Source organism: Planococcus citri, chromosome 2, assembly GCF_950023065.1.
Source record: "Planococcus citri chromosome 2, ihPlaCitr1.1, whole genome shotgun sequence".
NCBI lineage: Eukaryota > Metazoa > Arthropoda > Insecta > Hemiptera > Pseudococcidae > Planococcus > Planococcus citri.
Genome location: NC_088678.1, coordinates 80,551,135 through 80,564,475, shown reverse-complemented (window position 1 = coordinate 80,564,475; position 13,341 = coordinate 80,551,135). Strand labels below are relative to the sequence as shown.

Here is a 13,341-nt window from a genome sequence, read left to right as displayed (position 1 = left end):
AACACTTTCTTATACTTTTGGCTTAAATCTAATTAAACACTAATTACTTAAAACTATATGTTACATTATCCTGGGAACAAGTTATACAATCAAAACAGGACCAATCACTTCGCACCTCAACTATATAACAATCGGCCGCAGCGTCGCTCCTTGGGCTTGTAGCCCGTATCGCGACACTGTCAGTGTTACCACACTAATTTCATATATCCCTATATAGCCCTTACAGGTCCGGCATATCTCCCCTCTATCAGATTCTAAGTAAATTTAATGTAAATTTCACAATGATTTTATTTGTTTGTTAACAGATAAAAAGAAATGATACCTGGTATGGTGAGTACTCCTACTGGAGTATTGACAGAAGATGACTCAGTAGATCAGTTAGAAGCCAGTTTACCCAACAATCATGAGCAAATTACAGCGCCTAAGCCAACTAGAGAATACAAAATACAATTAGTTTGGGAAAGTATCATCTTCTATCCGTATATACATTTAGCTGCCCTATATGGTGCATATTTAGCATTAACATCCGCCAAATTATCAACTAATATTTGGGGTTAGGATTTGAAATATTTCACTTATCATAAGATAATTTAGATAACCGTTGTGGCGTTTTGAAATGTACCTAATGTGTTACAATTTTGTGCAGCTTTTCTATTATACTTCGCCAGTGGGTTTGGAGTTACCGCTGGCGCTCATAGACTATGGACACATAGATCTTACAAAGCCAAATGGCCATTAAGAGTGATATTAATTATATTCAACTCGATCGCATTCCAGGTACTTATACCTGCAGACAAATAATACGTAATATTATTTTCACAAGTCGTTGAAAGATTTTTTACGATACCTAACGATTGTGTTTTGTACTTGTAGTCCAGACATTTTAGATGAAATGAGAGGATTTATTTGGACTAATTCCTACAAAAGTTTTTTTTTGCGGGATACTGTAGTGGAAGGGGTCCTATTCAACATACTAAAAGTCTCACCCCGTACCCCGCGTGCGTCGCGTGCTAGAGCGTGAAAAGTGTCCCGCCGCGGCGTTTTTTGCGATTTTCTCGCGAGGAGTTGATTTTACGTCGTTTGTGTTCTGCATCAAATTTCCGATCTAGTGATATATTAACTGTCCTTCTACCCCCAAGGGGGGTGGAGCTAGAACCATTCAAAAAAGGGGGTTTTCTGAAAAATACATAAAGGCTATAGGCGCCGGACAGGGGTGAAATGGTCCCCGAAAGCGTTCGTGTTGACATTAACGTGGAAGATGAGTACCATTGAGAAACTTCCGCATGAAAAATTTCTGATCCACATCCCCTCCCCTTTTTGAGGAACCCGCCTTTTTTGAAATTTCAATAACACTTTTCTCGGCACCATTTTAACCAATTTTGAAAATTTTTCAGTATGTTATGTATATTCTTGGTAGGTATCCCCACAAAAATGTTCAACGTAGGAATTAGTCCGAATAAAAATCTTAAAATTCCTGTACTATTGCCTTTGGTAGTGTTTTTTTTATCTGCATGATGAAGACGTTGTAACACGATGATGTCATAATCGTTTAATACAGTATATAGGCCTATCTTTCTTTTGCCATTCGGCTAACGTATGTACGTTAATTTTCGTGGTTTTTTTTTCTGGACCCTGTTATAGCATAATGTGTACAATTGGTCCAGAGATCACAGGGTGCATCATAAGTACACGGAAACGAACGCCGATCCGCATAACGCGAAACGTGGATTTTTCTTCTCCCATATAGGATGGCTGTTGTGTCGCAAACATCCAGATGTTATCGAGAAAGGAAAAGAAATTGATTTGTCTGACTTGGAAGAAGACCCCATCGTTGTATTCCAAAAAAAGTATGTTCGACTAAATTTTCCACATGCTTTGATTTCTGTCATTGGAGCATTGTTAGCTGGAAATTGGCATCGCTCGTGTCAAGGACAATCCTACGAGAGTAAAAGTGGTTAGCGATTTCATCTATGTACCTACAAGTGGTTTTATTGTTTATTCCAATTTGTAACTTGTTCAAAGTGGTAAAAAAAAAATAAAAAGTCGTAGCAGTCTGCCGCTACGTAAGAGCCAAATTTTTGTGCCAGAAACATTGAGGGCTCTTGAACTACTCGCACCCTCGCTTCGCTCCTGTGCTTCGCCTGTTATTCCGTCCCCCCTGCACCCCTTGGACTTCGCCCAACTCTCTCCTTCCACTGTTTCCTTCTTAGGGTTCGCGAGGGACGTTGTCCCCCCCGCACCCCCCTGGGGCTTCGCCCACCTACCTCCTGTACATGCTTTTTTCATGTTCTACGCTTCTCTTGGACTGCTCGCACCCTCGCTTCGCTCCCGTGCTTCACCTGCATGCGGAGGGGCGTTGTCCGCCCCTAAACCCCCCTTGGGCTTTGCCCAACTCTCTCTTTCCGCTGTTTCCTTCTTATGTTCGCGGGCCCCCCTGCACCCCCCTTGGGCTTTGCCCAACTCTCTCCTTCCGCTGTTTCCTTCTTATATTCGCGACTGCACCCCCCTCGGGCTTCGCCCAACTCTCTTTTTCTCCTTCGGAAAATGTGGTAACAAACCGGTCTTGACCCTGATTTAGGTAAAATGGGGTTGGAAGGCTGAAACCGGCAAAAGGCACTTCGGGTACATCCTCCCAATGTACTGTGAAAATTTGGACCCCCCCCGGCCCCCCTAAGTCAATTTGGAGGGCCTAAAAGCTTGGCTAAACATCAAAAAACACATTTGACCCTGGAAAGGGTCAAATAGGGTTGGAAGGTTGAAACCTGCAAAAGGCACTTTGGGTACATCCTCCCAATGTACTATGAAAATTTTAACCCTCTAGGTCAATTTGGAGGGGCAGTAGGTGTGGCTAAATGTCAAAAAACATGCAAAAATCTACTTTTTTGACCCTGGAGAGGGGTCAAGTGGGGTAGGAAGGTTGAAACCTGCAAAAGGCACTTCCGGTACATTCTCCCAATGCACTGTGAACATTTGGACCCTCTAGGTCAATTTGGAGGGACTGTAGGCTTGGCTAAACGTCAAAATTGTCAAAAAACCCGTATAATTGATGAAAAACTCCACTTTTTGACCCTGGAGAGGGGTCTAATGAGGTTGGAAGGTTGAAACCTGCAAAAGGCACTTCGGGTACATCCTCCCAATGTACTGTGAAAATTTGGACCCTCTAGGTCAATTTGGAGGGGCTGTAGGCTTGGCTAAACGTCAAAAAACATGCAAAAATCCACTTTTTTGATCCTGGAAAGGGGTCAAATGTGGTTGGAAGGTTGAAACCTGCACAAAGCACTCAAGGGGCACCCTCTCATTGTATGCTGAAAATTTGGACTCCTAAGGTCAATTTTAGGGGTGAGGGGGTCAAAAATAGGGGTCAAATGTGGTTTTTCCCACCTTAATCAGAGTGGGGATGACCTAGGAAACTGAAATTTGGATATGTTGATCACAATAAGAGTACTGACCAATGGTATAATTTTGGACTCTTCATATTTTTGGGGTCATATTATGCCCCTCCAAAAAGATGACCTTTCTGTAAAAATGGGGTTGGAAAGTTTAAACATGCAAAAGGCACTTCTGGTACATCCTCCCATTGTACTGTGAAAATTTGGACCCTCTAGGTCAATTTGGAGGGGCTGTAGGCTTGGCTAAATGTTGAAATTTTCAAAAAAACACGTTAGATTGATGAAAAAATCCACTTTTTTGACCCTGGAGAGGGGTCAAATGTGGTTGGAAGGTTGAAACCTGCAAAAGGCACTTCGGGTACATCCTCCCAATGTACTGTGAAAATTTGGACCCTCTAGGTCAATTTGGGGGGGGGCTGTAGGCTTGGCTAAACGTCAAAAAACACACAAAAATCCACTTTTTTGACCCTGGAGAGGGGTCAAATGGGGTTGGAAGGTTGAAACCTGCAAAAAGCACTCAAGGGGCACCCTCTCATTGTATGCTGAAAATTTGGACTCCTAAGGTCAATTTTAGGGGTGAGGGGGTCCAAAATAGGGGTAAAATGTGGTTTTTCTCACTTAAAATGGGGTGGGGATGACCTAGGAAGCTGAAATTTGGATATGTTGTTCACAATGGAGGTATTGACCTATGGTATGATTTTGGACCTTTTTCGTTCATTTGGGGCCATATTATGCCCCTCCAAAAAAATGACCTTTCTGTAATTTTGAACTTTGACCCTCCTCACTGCAGGAGTCAACTCTAGCTCCCAAAAGAACCCTATTGTCCAAGTTTTATCCCATTTCATTCATTAGAACGTCTCTTGATTTAAAAAGTAAAAAATTCAAGTTTTGGTGAAACTTATATATGTTCACGACAGCACACTTATGAACCCATGTATGGGTTAATCTTGCATAAGAAGTGAACCAGTAGGTTTACCAGCCTGGCTCACTTCGTAAAGGCTAAAGTTACATAACAAGTGAGCCACCTGTTTCAAACTAGTTTTGTCAAAGTTAGCTGCGCGCACCAAATGTTTCTCAGAGATGTTCGCTAGATGTAGTGCTAACATGAGGCCTATAGAATAGGAAGTACTGGTCGGCATACCCAAAGCCCTGTTGAAATTGGGTATGCACGATGATAAATTTGACTAATGATTTTTCTGCATTTTATTGCTCTATGGGAATACTGTTGATACCAAAAATTTTGATGTGGTTCAGACTTTTTGACAACCAAGCAATTTTCACAAAATTCAATATAGTTCAAAAAATTTTTAAATTTTTTTGAAAAAATTTTCTCCAAAAATTTTTTATTCTGTTTCTTGATACAGATAAATTATAAATTTCAATGACTGTGCAATTAGAATTTCGATTAGTTAATTAGAACAGAAATTGAAAATGATTTTTAAAATTTTGAAATTTTGAAAATTTGGCTCATAAGCCTGCTGCGATGCCTATATATATATAGGTATATTTGCTTGCGACCAGACATGTCAACTATGCTTGGCAAGTTGGCATATATGGTGAAAAGTGAACAAAATTTTAAAATTGGCATAATTTCTGTTCTAAATCACCTATCAAAATCTTATTTGCAGATTCAATTTAATATAAAAAAAATCCATGTGTTGGAAAAAATTATCAGATTTTTAGGCTAAATTTTGAAGAAAAATTTCAAAAATGGAGTGGAAGTAATTTGAATTTTAAGAAAGTTAAGACACCACAAGAAAGCTTGAACAGCATAAAAATTTTTGATGGTTTTTAATTTTTCCATGGGCCAATAAAATACTGAAAAATTTCAGGTCAAATTTGTTGTCGTGTACACTCAAGTTCGATGTATTTACATACATCTCCACCAGCGCATCACATTCTACTCACTACAAATCGACTGTAGACCCTGTGTTCGTCCTCGCGCCTTGATTTCTAAGCCATGCGCGCTCTGCTGGAAGTTTCTGAAAACTCATAGTTGACTTGTATAGTAAAATTAACCCATGACTTGTCAACTATAGTTGACAAGTTGGTCAGTCCACTTGTATAGTAAAATTAACCCATTCATTAGTTGACAAGTCTGGTTACTAATACCTATATAAATAAATAAATAAATATATATGTTCACGACAGCACACTTATGAACCCATGTATGGGTTAATCTTGCATAAGAAGTGAACCAGTAGGTTTACCAGCCTGGCTCACTTCGTAAAGGCTAAAGTTACATAACAAGTGAGCCACCTGTTTCAAACTAGTTTTGTCAAAGTTAGCTGCGCGCACCAAATGTTTCTCAGAGATGTTCGCTAGATGTAGTACTAACATGAGGCCTATAGAATAGGAAGTACTGGTCGGCATACCCAAAGCCCTGTTGAAATTGGGTATGCACGATGATAAATTTGACTAATGATTTTTCTGCATTTTATTGCTCTATGGGAATACTGTTGATACCAAAAATTTTGATGTGGTTCAGACTTTTTGACAACCAAGCAATTTTCACAAAATTCAATATAGTTCAAAAAATTTTTAAATTTTTTTGAAAAAATTTTCTCCAAAAATTTTTTATTCTGTTTCTTGATACAGATAAATTATAAATTTCAATGACTGTGCAATTAGAATTTCGATTAGTTAATTAGAACAGAAATTGAAAATGATTTTAAAAATTTTGAAATTTTGAAAAATTGGCTCATAAGCCTACCGCGATGCCTATATATATGTTAGGTACCAAGTCCGAAATTGTACAATTCGGGGATGGTACAGCCAAATTTGTACCATCTCCGAAGTGTCCGGACCAAGCGTAAATATTACTTTTTCTTCGGACATTGTTCGTACCATGCCCGGAGGGTCCGGACGAAGTGTTCGACTTGGTACAATTTGTGTTGTGCAAAGTCCGATTTGAAGTTTTATAATGAAGAAATTCGAATTTCATGCCATTATTTAAAAATTCAAACCTTGACATTTTAATCAAGTCCAAAACGAAGGCATTTTTTTTTTGATTTATAAATTTTCAAAAGCTTTTGCACTCGCATTTGCCTCTTTTTTCATTACAAAACTGAAATTTTTTGAAATTTATTTTTCAAATTTTTAAAGTCTTAAAACCAGAAAAATTATCTTTTTTCATCTAAAAATATAGGTACCTATAGGCCAATTATTTGGTTCTTGAATTAATTTTCGAGAGCTTCTACCTTCGCTTCGCACTAAGGCCAAAGTTTCTTCACTATTCTGACATTTACATTTTTTCTTCAGAGAACAAGACTAAAGAAATGATTTTTTAATCTTAGAATTACAAATTTTAAAATCTTGAAACCAGAAAAATTATATTTTTACGTCTACAAATATACCTAGGCCTATTATTTTGTTTTTAAATTATGAATTTTTGAGAGCTTCTGTTCCTCATTTCACTCTAGGGCCAGTTTTTTCATTATTCTGAAATTGACATTTTTTCTTCAGGGAACAAGACTGGAAAAATGATATTTAATCCTAGAATTATAAATTTTTGATAGGTTTTGCCCTCACTTCACCTGGGTTAATCGTTTTTCGTTTCAAAATTTTGCATCTCTCAATTTCTGAGAACTTCTCTAGGGCTGATTGTTTTTCATTTTGAAAATTGAAATTTTTATAGGTATGTAAAATATCAGCTGAAATTAGAAAAATTCCCAAGGCGATCATCCGATCAAGGCCCACAACATCAACTTATTTTATTATTATTGATGCTATTCAATCTTTTAAATTAATACCAATATAATAAATACGCATTTTAAATTTGTATGGGGGTCATTTTCAAGGGCGAGGGAGGGAGGGAGGGAGGGGTATTGATGATTATTTTTCAACTATAACAATACAACAGTATAGAAAAAGCATAAAATTTAAATTCCTTCATTATAAAACTTTAAATCGGACTTTGCACAACACAAATTGTACCAAGTCGAACACTTTGTCCGGACCCTCCGGGCATGGTACGAACAAAGTCCGATGAAAAAGTAATATTCACGCTTGGTCCGGACACTTCGGAGATGGTACAAAATTGGCTGTACCAACCCCGAATTGTACAATTTCGGACTTGGTACCTAACATATATATATATACTGTCTTATAGTACATTGCGAGATCCGACATATACACAGGCATTGCGAGATCCGACCCAAAAAATTTCGAAAAATGCTAAAAACTCAAATAATAACCCTACAACTTCGTTCAAACGCATGTTCCAGTGTGTAAACAGTGCCTTTCTATGCATTGCCGCCATCAATTTCGCGATCCGCATAAACCGAGATCCACCAACGGCCTAAACCTGATCTGGGGGTGGATCTCGCAAGATGCGTCGTTTATCTATTTTCAAAAATTGTATATAAGTATATAAATAGTAGGTAAAACGAGATCCGGCTGAAAATGTGTGTACAGGGTCCCCCGGATCTCACGAGTACCATGGCATATGAGAGAACTTGCGAGATCCGGCAAAAGGATCTCAGGATCTCGCAATGCCCGATTTTATATAAAACGGATCTCGTAATGTATGGTTTTTACATGTATATATATAAAATCTGACACACCGGGAATTGTCTATAGTTTGAGCTTAAAACGTTGAGAACTATCAACATTTTTCATCCCCGACCTTTTTATCCAAAGTTGGGCCTACCGCAATAGCCATCATTTTTTACAAAAATTTGGCTAAAAACAAAATTACTAAATAAGTGCCGATCTATATGAGGAGCTCATTACAAAAGTAGCCCTTGTCACATGAACTTTTAGGCCCTTTTCACTCGATTGCACCTATTGCCAACTGCGGAGATCATGTTGTAATGATGAAATGACCGTCAAGTTACATTCATGATACTGGGTATGCTCAAGGGAGAGCTTTAGAGATTGCGCATAGGTTCATGTGACAAGGGCTACTTTTGCAATGAGCTCCTCATATTTAATACGTTCAATATGTGGTTTCCCATTTCCATAGGTACCTAGTTTAATTATTTACCTACGTATGAGGAGCTGAGAATCAAAACTCACATTTGCCACCATAAACGATTTTGAGAAAAACGCGAAAAACTGATTTAGTAGTGTTGCCAGTTGAAAAAACTTATAATACCAAAATGAATCGTTAGATAGCGCTACTAGCACACGATTCCCTGTGTTGGCTGCTGCTGGTTTTCACCTAGCTCCCTTCTGCTTTAATATCGAGACAAAGAATAGCAAATGTGAGTTTTGACTCCAAGATTTACGATCAAATTTTTTTTCACTGTTTTAATTACGATGAAGGTGGAAGTTCGCAACTGTTTCATTTGTTAAGTGTTTTCAAACAAAATTTACACAAATTATTCCAGTTTAAGTTACATTTAAGGTAGAAGTTTGCGATTATTTCATAATCTAGAAAAATAAAAGTAGCTCAAAAATAGGGTCATAGGGAAAAGTTTGATAACAAGCTGAATTTTGGTATACGGGGGGGGGGGGTTTGATACGCTGAACACGAATTTGGGGTGTCCAGGTGAACCCGGTGTACGCTTCCCCCTTTTTTGTGGACCTTAAGCCCCCAAATTTGTTTTTTTGCATTCAAGTCCGAAAATACGCAATTTTATGCAAAATGCTTCTCATCGATTTTGTTTTACTATTCCGCGTCAAATGAAGAGTCATCGAAGTTTCCCACCCCAAGGGGGGTGGACTTATGGTCACTCAAAGTAGGAGTGCACAGTGGACTGTGAGCACCCTCAAAACGGGCGTAATTCAAAAACATACAATGAACCCTAAAAAAATGGTACAATGATATCCTCCCTCATGTGTTTTGGGTCGCAGAATACGAATTTAACTATATTTTTTTTTGTAGGGGTGGGGGATGAGGGGGCGAGGGGGCGAGAAATTCAAAATTCGACTATAATGATGTGTGATATGTCGAAATGTATGCTTTTGAGGGTGTAGATCACGAATTTGACAATATTTTTTTCGTAGGGGTCAATGGTGGGGGCTGAGGGGTGAAAACAGTGCAAAATTCAAAATTTGACCATAATGATGTGTGATATGTCAAAATGTAGATATGTTTTTGAGAGTGTAGATCACGAATTTGACAAAACTTTTTTCGTAGGAGTAAATGGTGGGGGATGAAGGGGTGAAATATTCAAAATGTGACCATAATGATGTGTGATATGTCGAAATGTACCAAGTATCAATAATTCAACTGAAAGTGAGAAATTTTCATCAATTTACTCGATCTTAGTTGTTATAAAGTAATTATCGAGGTATAATTCAGGTTGAAACTCCGTTTTTGCCTACTCTGCTGCATAAATAGGAATAGAACAAATTTTTGCACGAAGATGCACGGAAAATTCCAGTGGCTAGTAATACTTAAGATAGTGTATTTCAAGATGTCAATTGCCATTTTTGCCCTCGAATGCCCCGGGGACCACAACAGTCAATTATAGTGAAAAATCATGGTGAATTTTGTTTAAATGTTACAAATTTTTTCTTCCAGGGACTTTGACGGCTCCTCAATAGAAAATTCTCCATCTCGCACCCTTCACCCTTTCTACACCCTCAAAAACACACATTTTGATATATCACGCATCATTGTGCTCAAATTTTGAATTTTTCACTGTTTTCACTCCCTTCATCCCCACAATTCACCCCTACGAAAAAAATATTGTCAAATTCGTGATCTACACCCTCAAAAACATACATTTCGACATATCACACATCATTATGGTCAAATTTTGAATTTCTCACCCCCTTCATCCCCACCATTAACCCCTACGAAAAAAATATTGTCAAATTCGTGATCTACACTCTCAAAAACATACATTTTGACATATCACACATCATTATGGTCAAATTTTGAATTTTGCGCTGTTTTCACCCCTCAGCCCCCACCATTGACCCCTACGAAAAAAACATTGTCAAATTCGTGATCTACACCCTCAAAACCATACATTTCGACATATTACACATCATTATAGTCGAATTTTGAATTTCTCGCCCCCTCGCTCCCTCATCTCCCACACCTACAAAAAAATATTGTCAAATTCGTATTCTGCGACCCGAAACATATGAGGGAGGATATCGTTGTACCATTTTTTTAGGGTTAATTGTATGTTTTTGAATTACGCCCGTTTTGAGGATGCTCACAGGCCACTGTGCACTCCTACTTTGAGTGACCATTAGTCCACCCCCCTTGGGGTGGGAAACTTCGCTGACTCTTCATTCGACGCGGAATAGTAAAACAAAATCGATCAGATGCATTTTGCATAAAATTGCGTATTTTCGGACTTGAATGCAAAAAAACAAATTTGGGCGCCCAAGGTTTACAAAGAAGGGGAAGCGTACACCGGGTTCACCTGGACACCCCAAATTCGTGTTCAGCGTATCAAAAAACCCCCGTATACCAAAATTCAGCTTGTTATCAAACTTTTCCCTATGTAATTTTGCAAACAAAACTAAGTTTTGATTCTAACCCTTGGTTTTGAAAGTGAATTTCACACCAAAAATGACTTTGATCCGAAAAAACCGAATATGTCACATTATGGAGTGTAAAACAGTACATCCAAATCTGCCATAAAACGTTTTTTTTTTTTTTTGGCAAATGTGAGTTTTGATTCTCGGCTCCTCATATGTATTTTTCTGTTTCAGATACTATTCAATCATGATGCCGCTTTTATGCTTCATTATTCCTACAGTAGTACCAGTTTACTTTTGGGGTGAATCTTGGTCAAATGCTTGGCATATTGCCGCCATATTCCGATACACGTTTTTCTTAAATATAACTTGGTTAGTGAACAGCGCCGCTCACATGTGGGGAGACAAACCATATGACAGGTGAGTTGTGCTCCATAGTGTGTATAATGTATGAAAAAATGTGCTTTGCAGCTGTAGGTGTAGGTACGTTTTTTTAAAACGATACAATATGAATTATTTGAGATAGTAGTTTATCACTCGTCAAACTTTTTTCAAAATGTTGATAAGTAGGTACTAGCTAGGTAGGTGTAATTTGTTCTACTAACATAAAGATAGCATCTTTATCAGTTGTTGAGAGTCTAGAAAAACGTGTAGTGCTCGAGTTAGGTGCTTATAAGCGAATGGAATATTTCGCTGTTGATTTACAAGTGATGAGTCCTGCATCTAGTGGGAATTTTTGTATTGCAATGTACTCGATTGGTCGTCATTTTTTCAGATATATTAATCCATGCGAAAACAAAGGTGTCGCGTTCGCAACCCTAGGCGAAGGATGGCACAATTATCATCACGTGTTCCCATGGGACTACAAGACGGCTGAACTAGGAGACTACTCGCTTAATCCGACAACTGCGTTTATCGACTTTTTCACTAAGATCGGTTGGGCTTACGATTTGAAAACTGTATCCGCCGAAATGGTCAAGAAACGCGTGGAAAGAACAGGAGACGGTAGCCATCCGGTTTGGGGATGGGGTGATAAAGATATCACGAAACAAGACATCGACACAGCGGTAGTCATCAACAAGAAAGACGATTAAATTACGAAGTGCTCACCAGTGGTGGATCGGAAAAAATGTTTGGTCTTTGGTTTCGCTGTAATCGAAGTACGTGCGGGAGATATCGAGTCCAAATGACCCCAAAGAGAAATACTACAAAATTAGATAAACCTTATTGTATTTATGACGAAAATACAGAAATGATAAGTACCTGCATAATAGTTCATTTTACAGTAAAACCTCGATAAGTGCAACCTCGATAACTGCAAATTCGCGTTAAGTGCAACAAAAATGTAATCCCCGGTCCCTACAGTCAATTTACCATGTAAATTCACCTTCATAAGTGCAACAATTTTTCGGCAGTAGAAAGCACTTTCACCTCTATAAATGCACGTTGCTGTATGTTTCGCCTCTACAAGTGCAAAATTACCTCTATAATAAAAATTGTAGGCGAATTTAACCTCTATAAGTGCAAGTTGCTCTACGTTTTGCCTCTATAAGTGCAAAACTACCTATATAATAGAAATTGTAGGTGAATCTAACCTCTATAAGTGCAAGTTGCTGCCCAATTGACAATGAAAAACGCGATCCGCTAGCAAAAACGCTGGCGGATAGCTAGTTTGTCCTAAAAAGTCGCTAGCGTTTTCGCTTTTTGCCATTAAAAACGCTATCTGGAACTCTTTTCACATGGCGGAAATGACAGCGGATAGCGAAACCGCTACTGACAGTTTTTATCACAGAGCATTTTTGAGGGCAAAAAGCAAAACCGCTGGCGTTTTTGAGAGCGAAAAGCGTAAACGCTATTTCAGGTATTAATTTACTTCAGCATTTCGCGTTTTCGCTAGCATTTTTGTGATACATGTTAGAATTTGGAATAGTTTAGCTACGAAAACATCTTTTAACATTTTGCTGTTGAATTTTTCGCGAAAAGGAACTTGAATTAAATAATCAATTCTAAAATGGATTTCAATTTAGAAGGTTGAAAAACGTTTATTTTGATGCTTCATTTGACAAAGTTGAAAAATTTCATTTTTTTTTTTCATCTCCCTCTCTGAAAAATTTCATTTTTTCTCCATCTCCCTCCCTGAAGATTGAGTCTTTAGTATGGGATTAGTGTTGTATCCGATTATAATCGATTATGAAAATAATCGATTAATCAAGGTAAAATGTAATGTAAATGCGATTTTTCTGATAATCAAGGATGAATTAATCGATTATTTTGACAAAAAATCGCACATCCAATAATCGCATGTTCAGTTTTTTTGGCAAAATTTTTCAATAATTTGAATAAGTTTTCTGCAAAGAGTTGGATTTTTAGGCATAAAAAATCAAAATGAGAGGTACTTTTTGAAAAATATTTCGTTATTTTATGAAAATGAGAGTAAAATCAAAAATTTTGTGAAAAAATGGGTCCAAAATACAAAAAAACGTTGTATTTTTGCATGATTTATTCCAAATTTGATTATAATCGATTATTTTTGAATGATTAATTCAGACAGCAATTATTTTTT

General features: G+C 37.8%; 1 protein-coding gene across 1 annotated transcript in view; it reads left to right on the top strand.

Moving 5' to 3' along the window:
* The window catches only part of LOC135837971 (acyl-CoA Delta-9 desaturase-like), a 47,912-nt gene extending 35,872 nt beyond the window's left edge, over window positions 1–12,040 (top strand). Inside the window, exons 2-6 of the mRNA XM_065353427.1 lie at window positions 306–553; window positions 647–777; window positions 1,642–1,847; window positions 11,013–11,198; window positions 11,554–12,040. Of these exons, the coding sequence (XP_065209499.1) occupies window positions 316–553; window positions 647–777; window positions 1,642–1,847; window positions 11,013–11,198; window positions 11,554–11,872 (1,080 nt within the window). The 5' untranslated portion in view covers window positions 306–315 and the 3' untranslated portion in view covers window positions 11,873–12,040. The remainder of the gene's footprint in view (window positions 1–305; window positions 554–646; window positions 778–1,641; window positions 1,848–11,012; window positions 11,199–11,553) is intronic.
* Window positions 12,041–13,341: the final 1,301 nt, after the last annotated feature.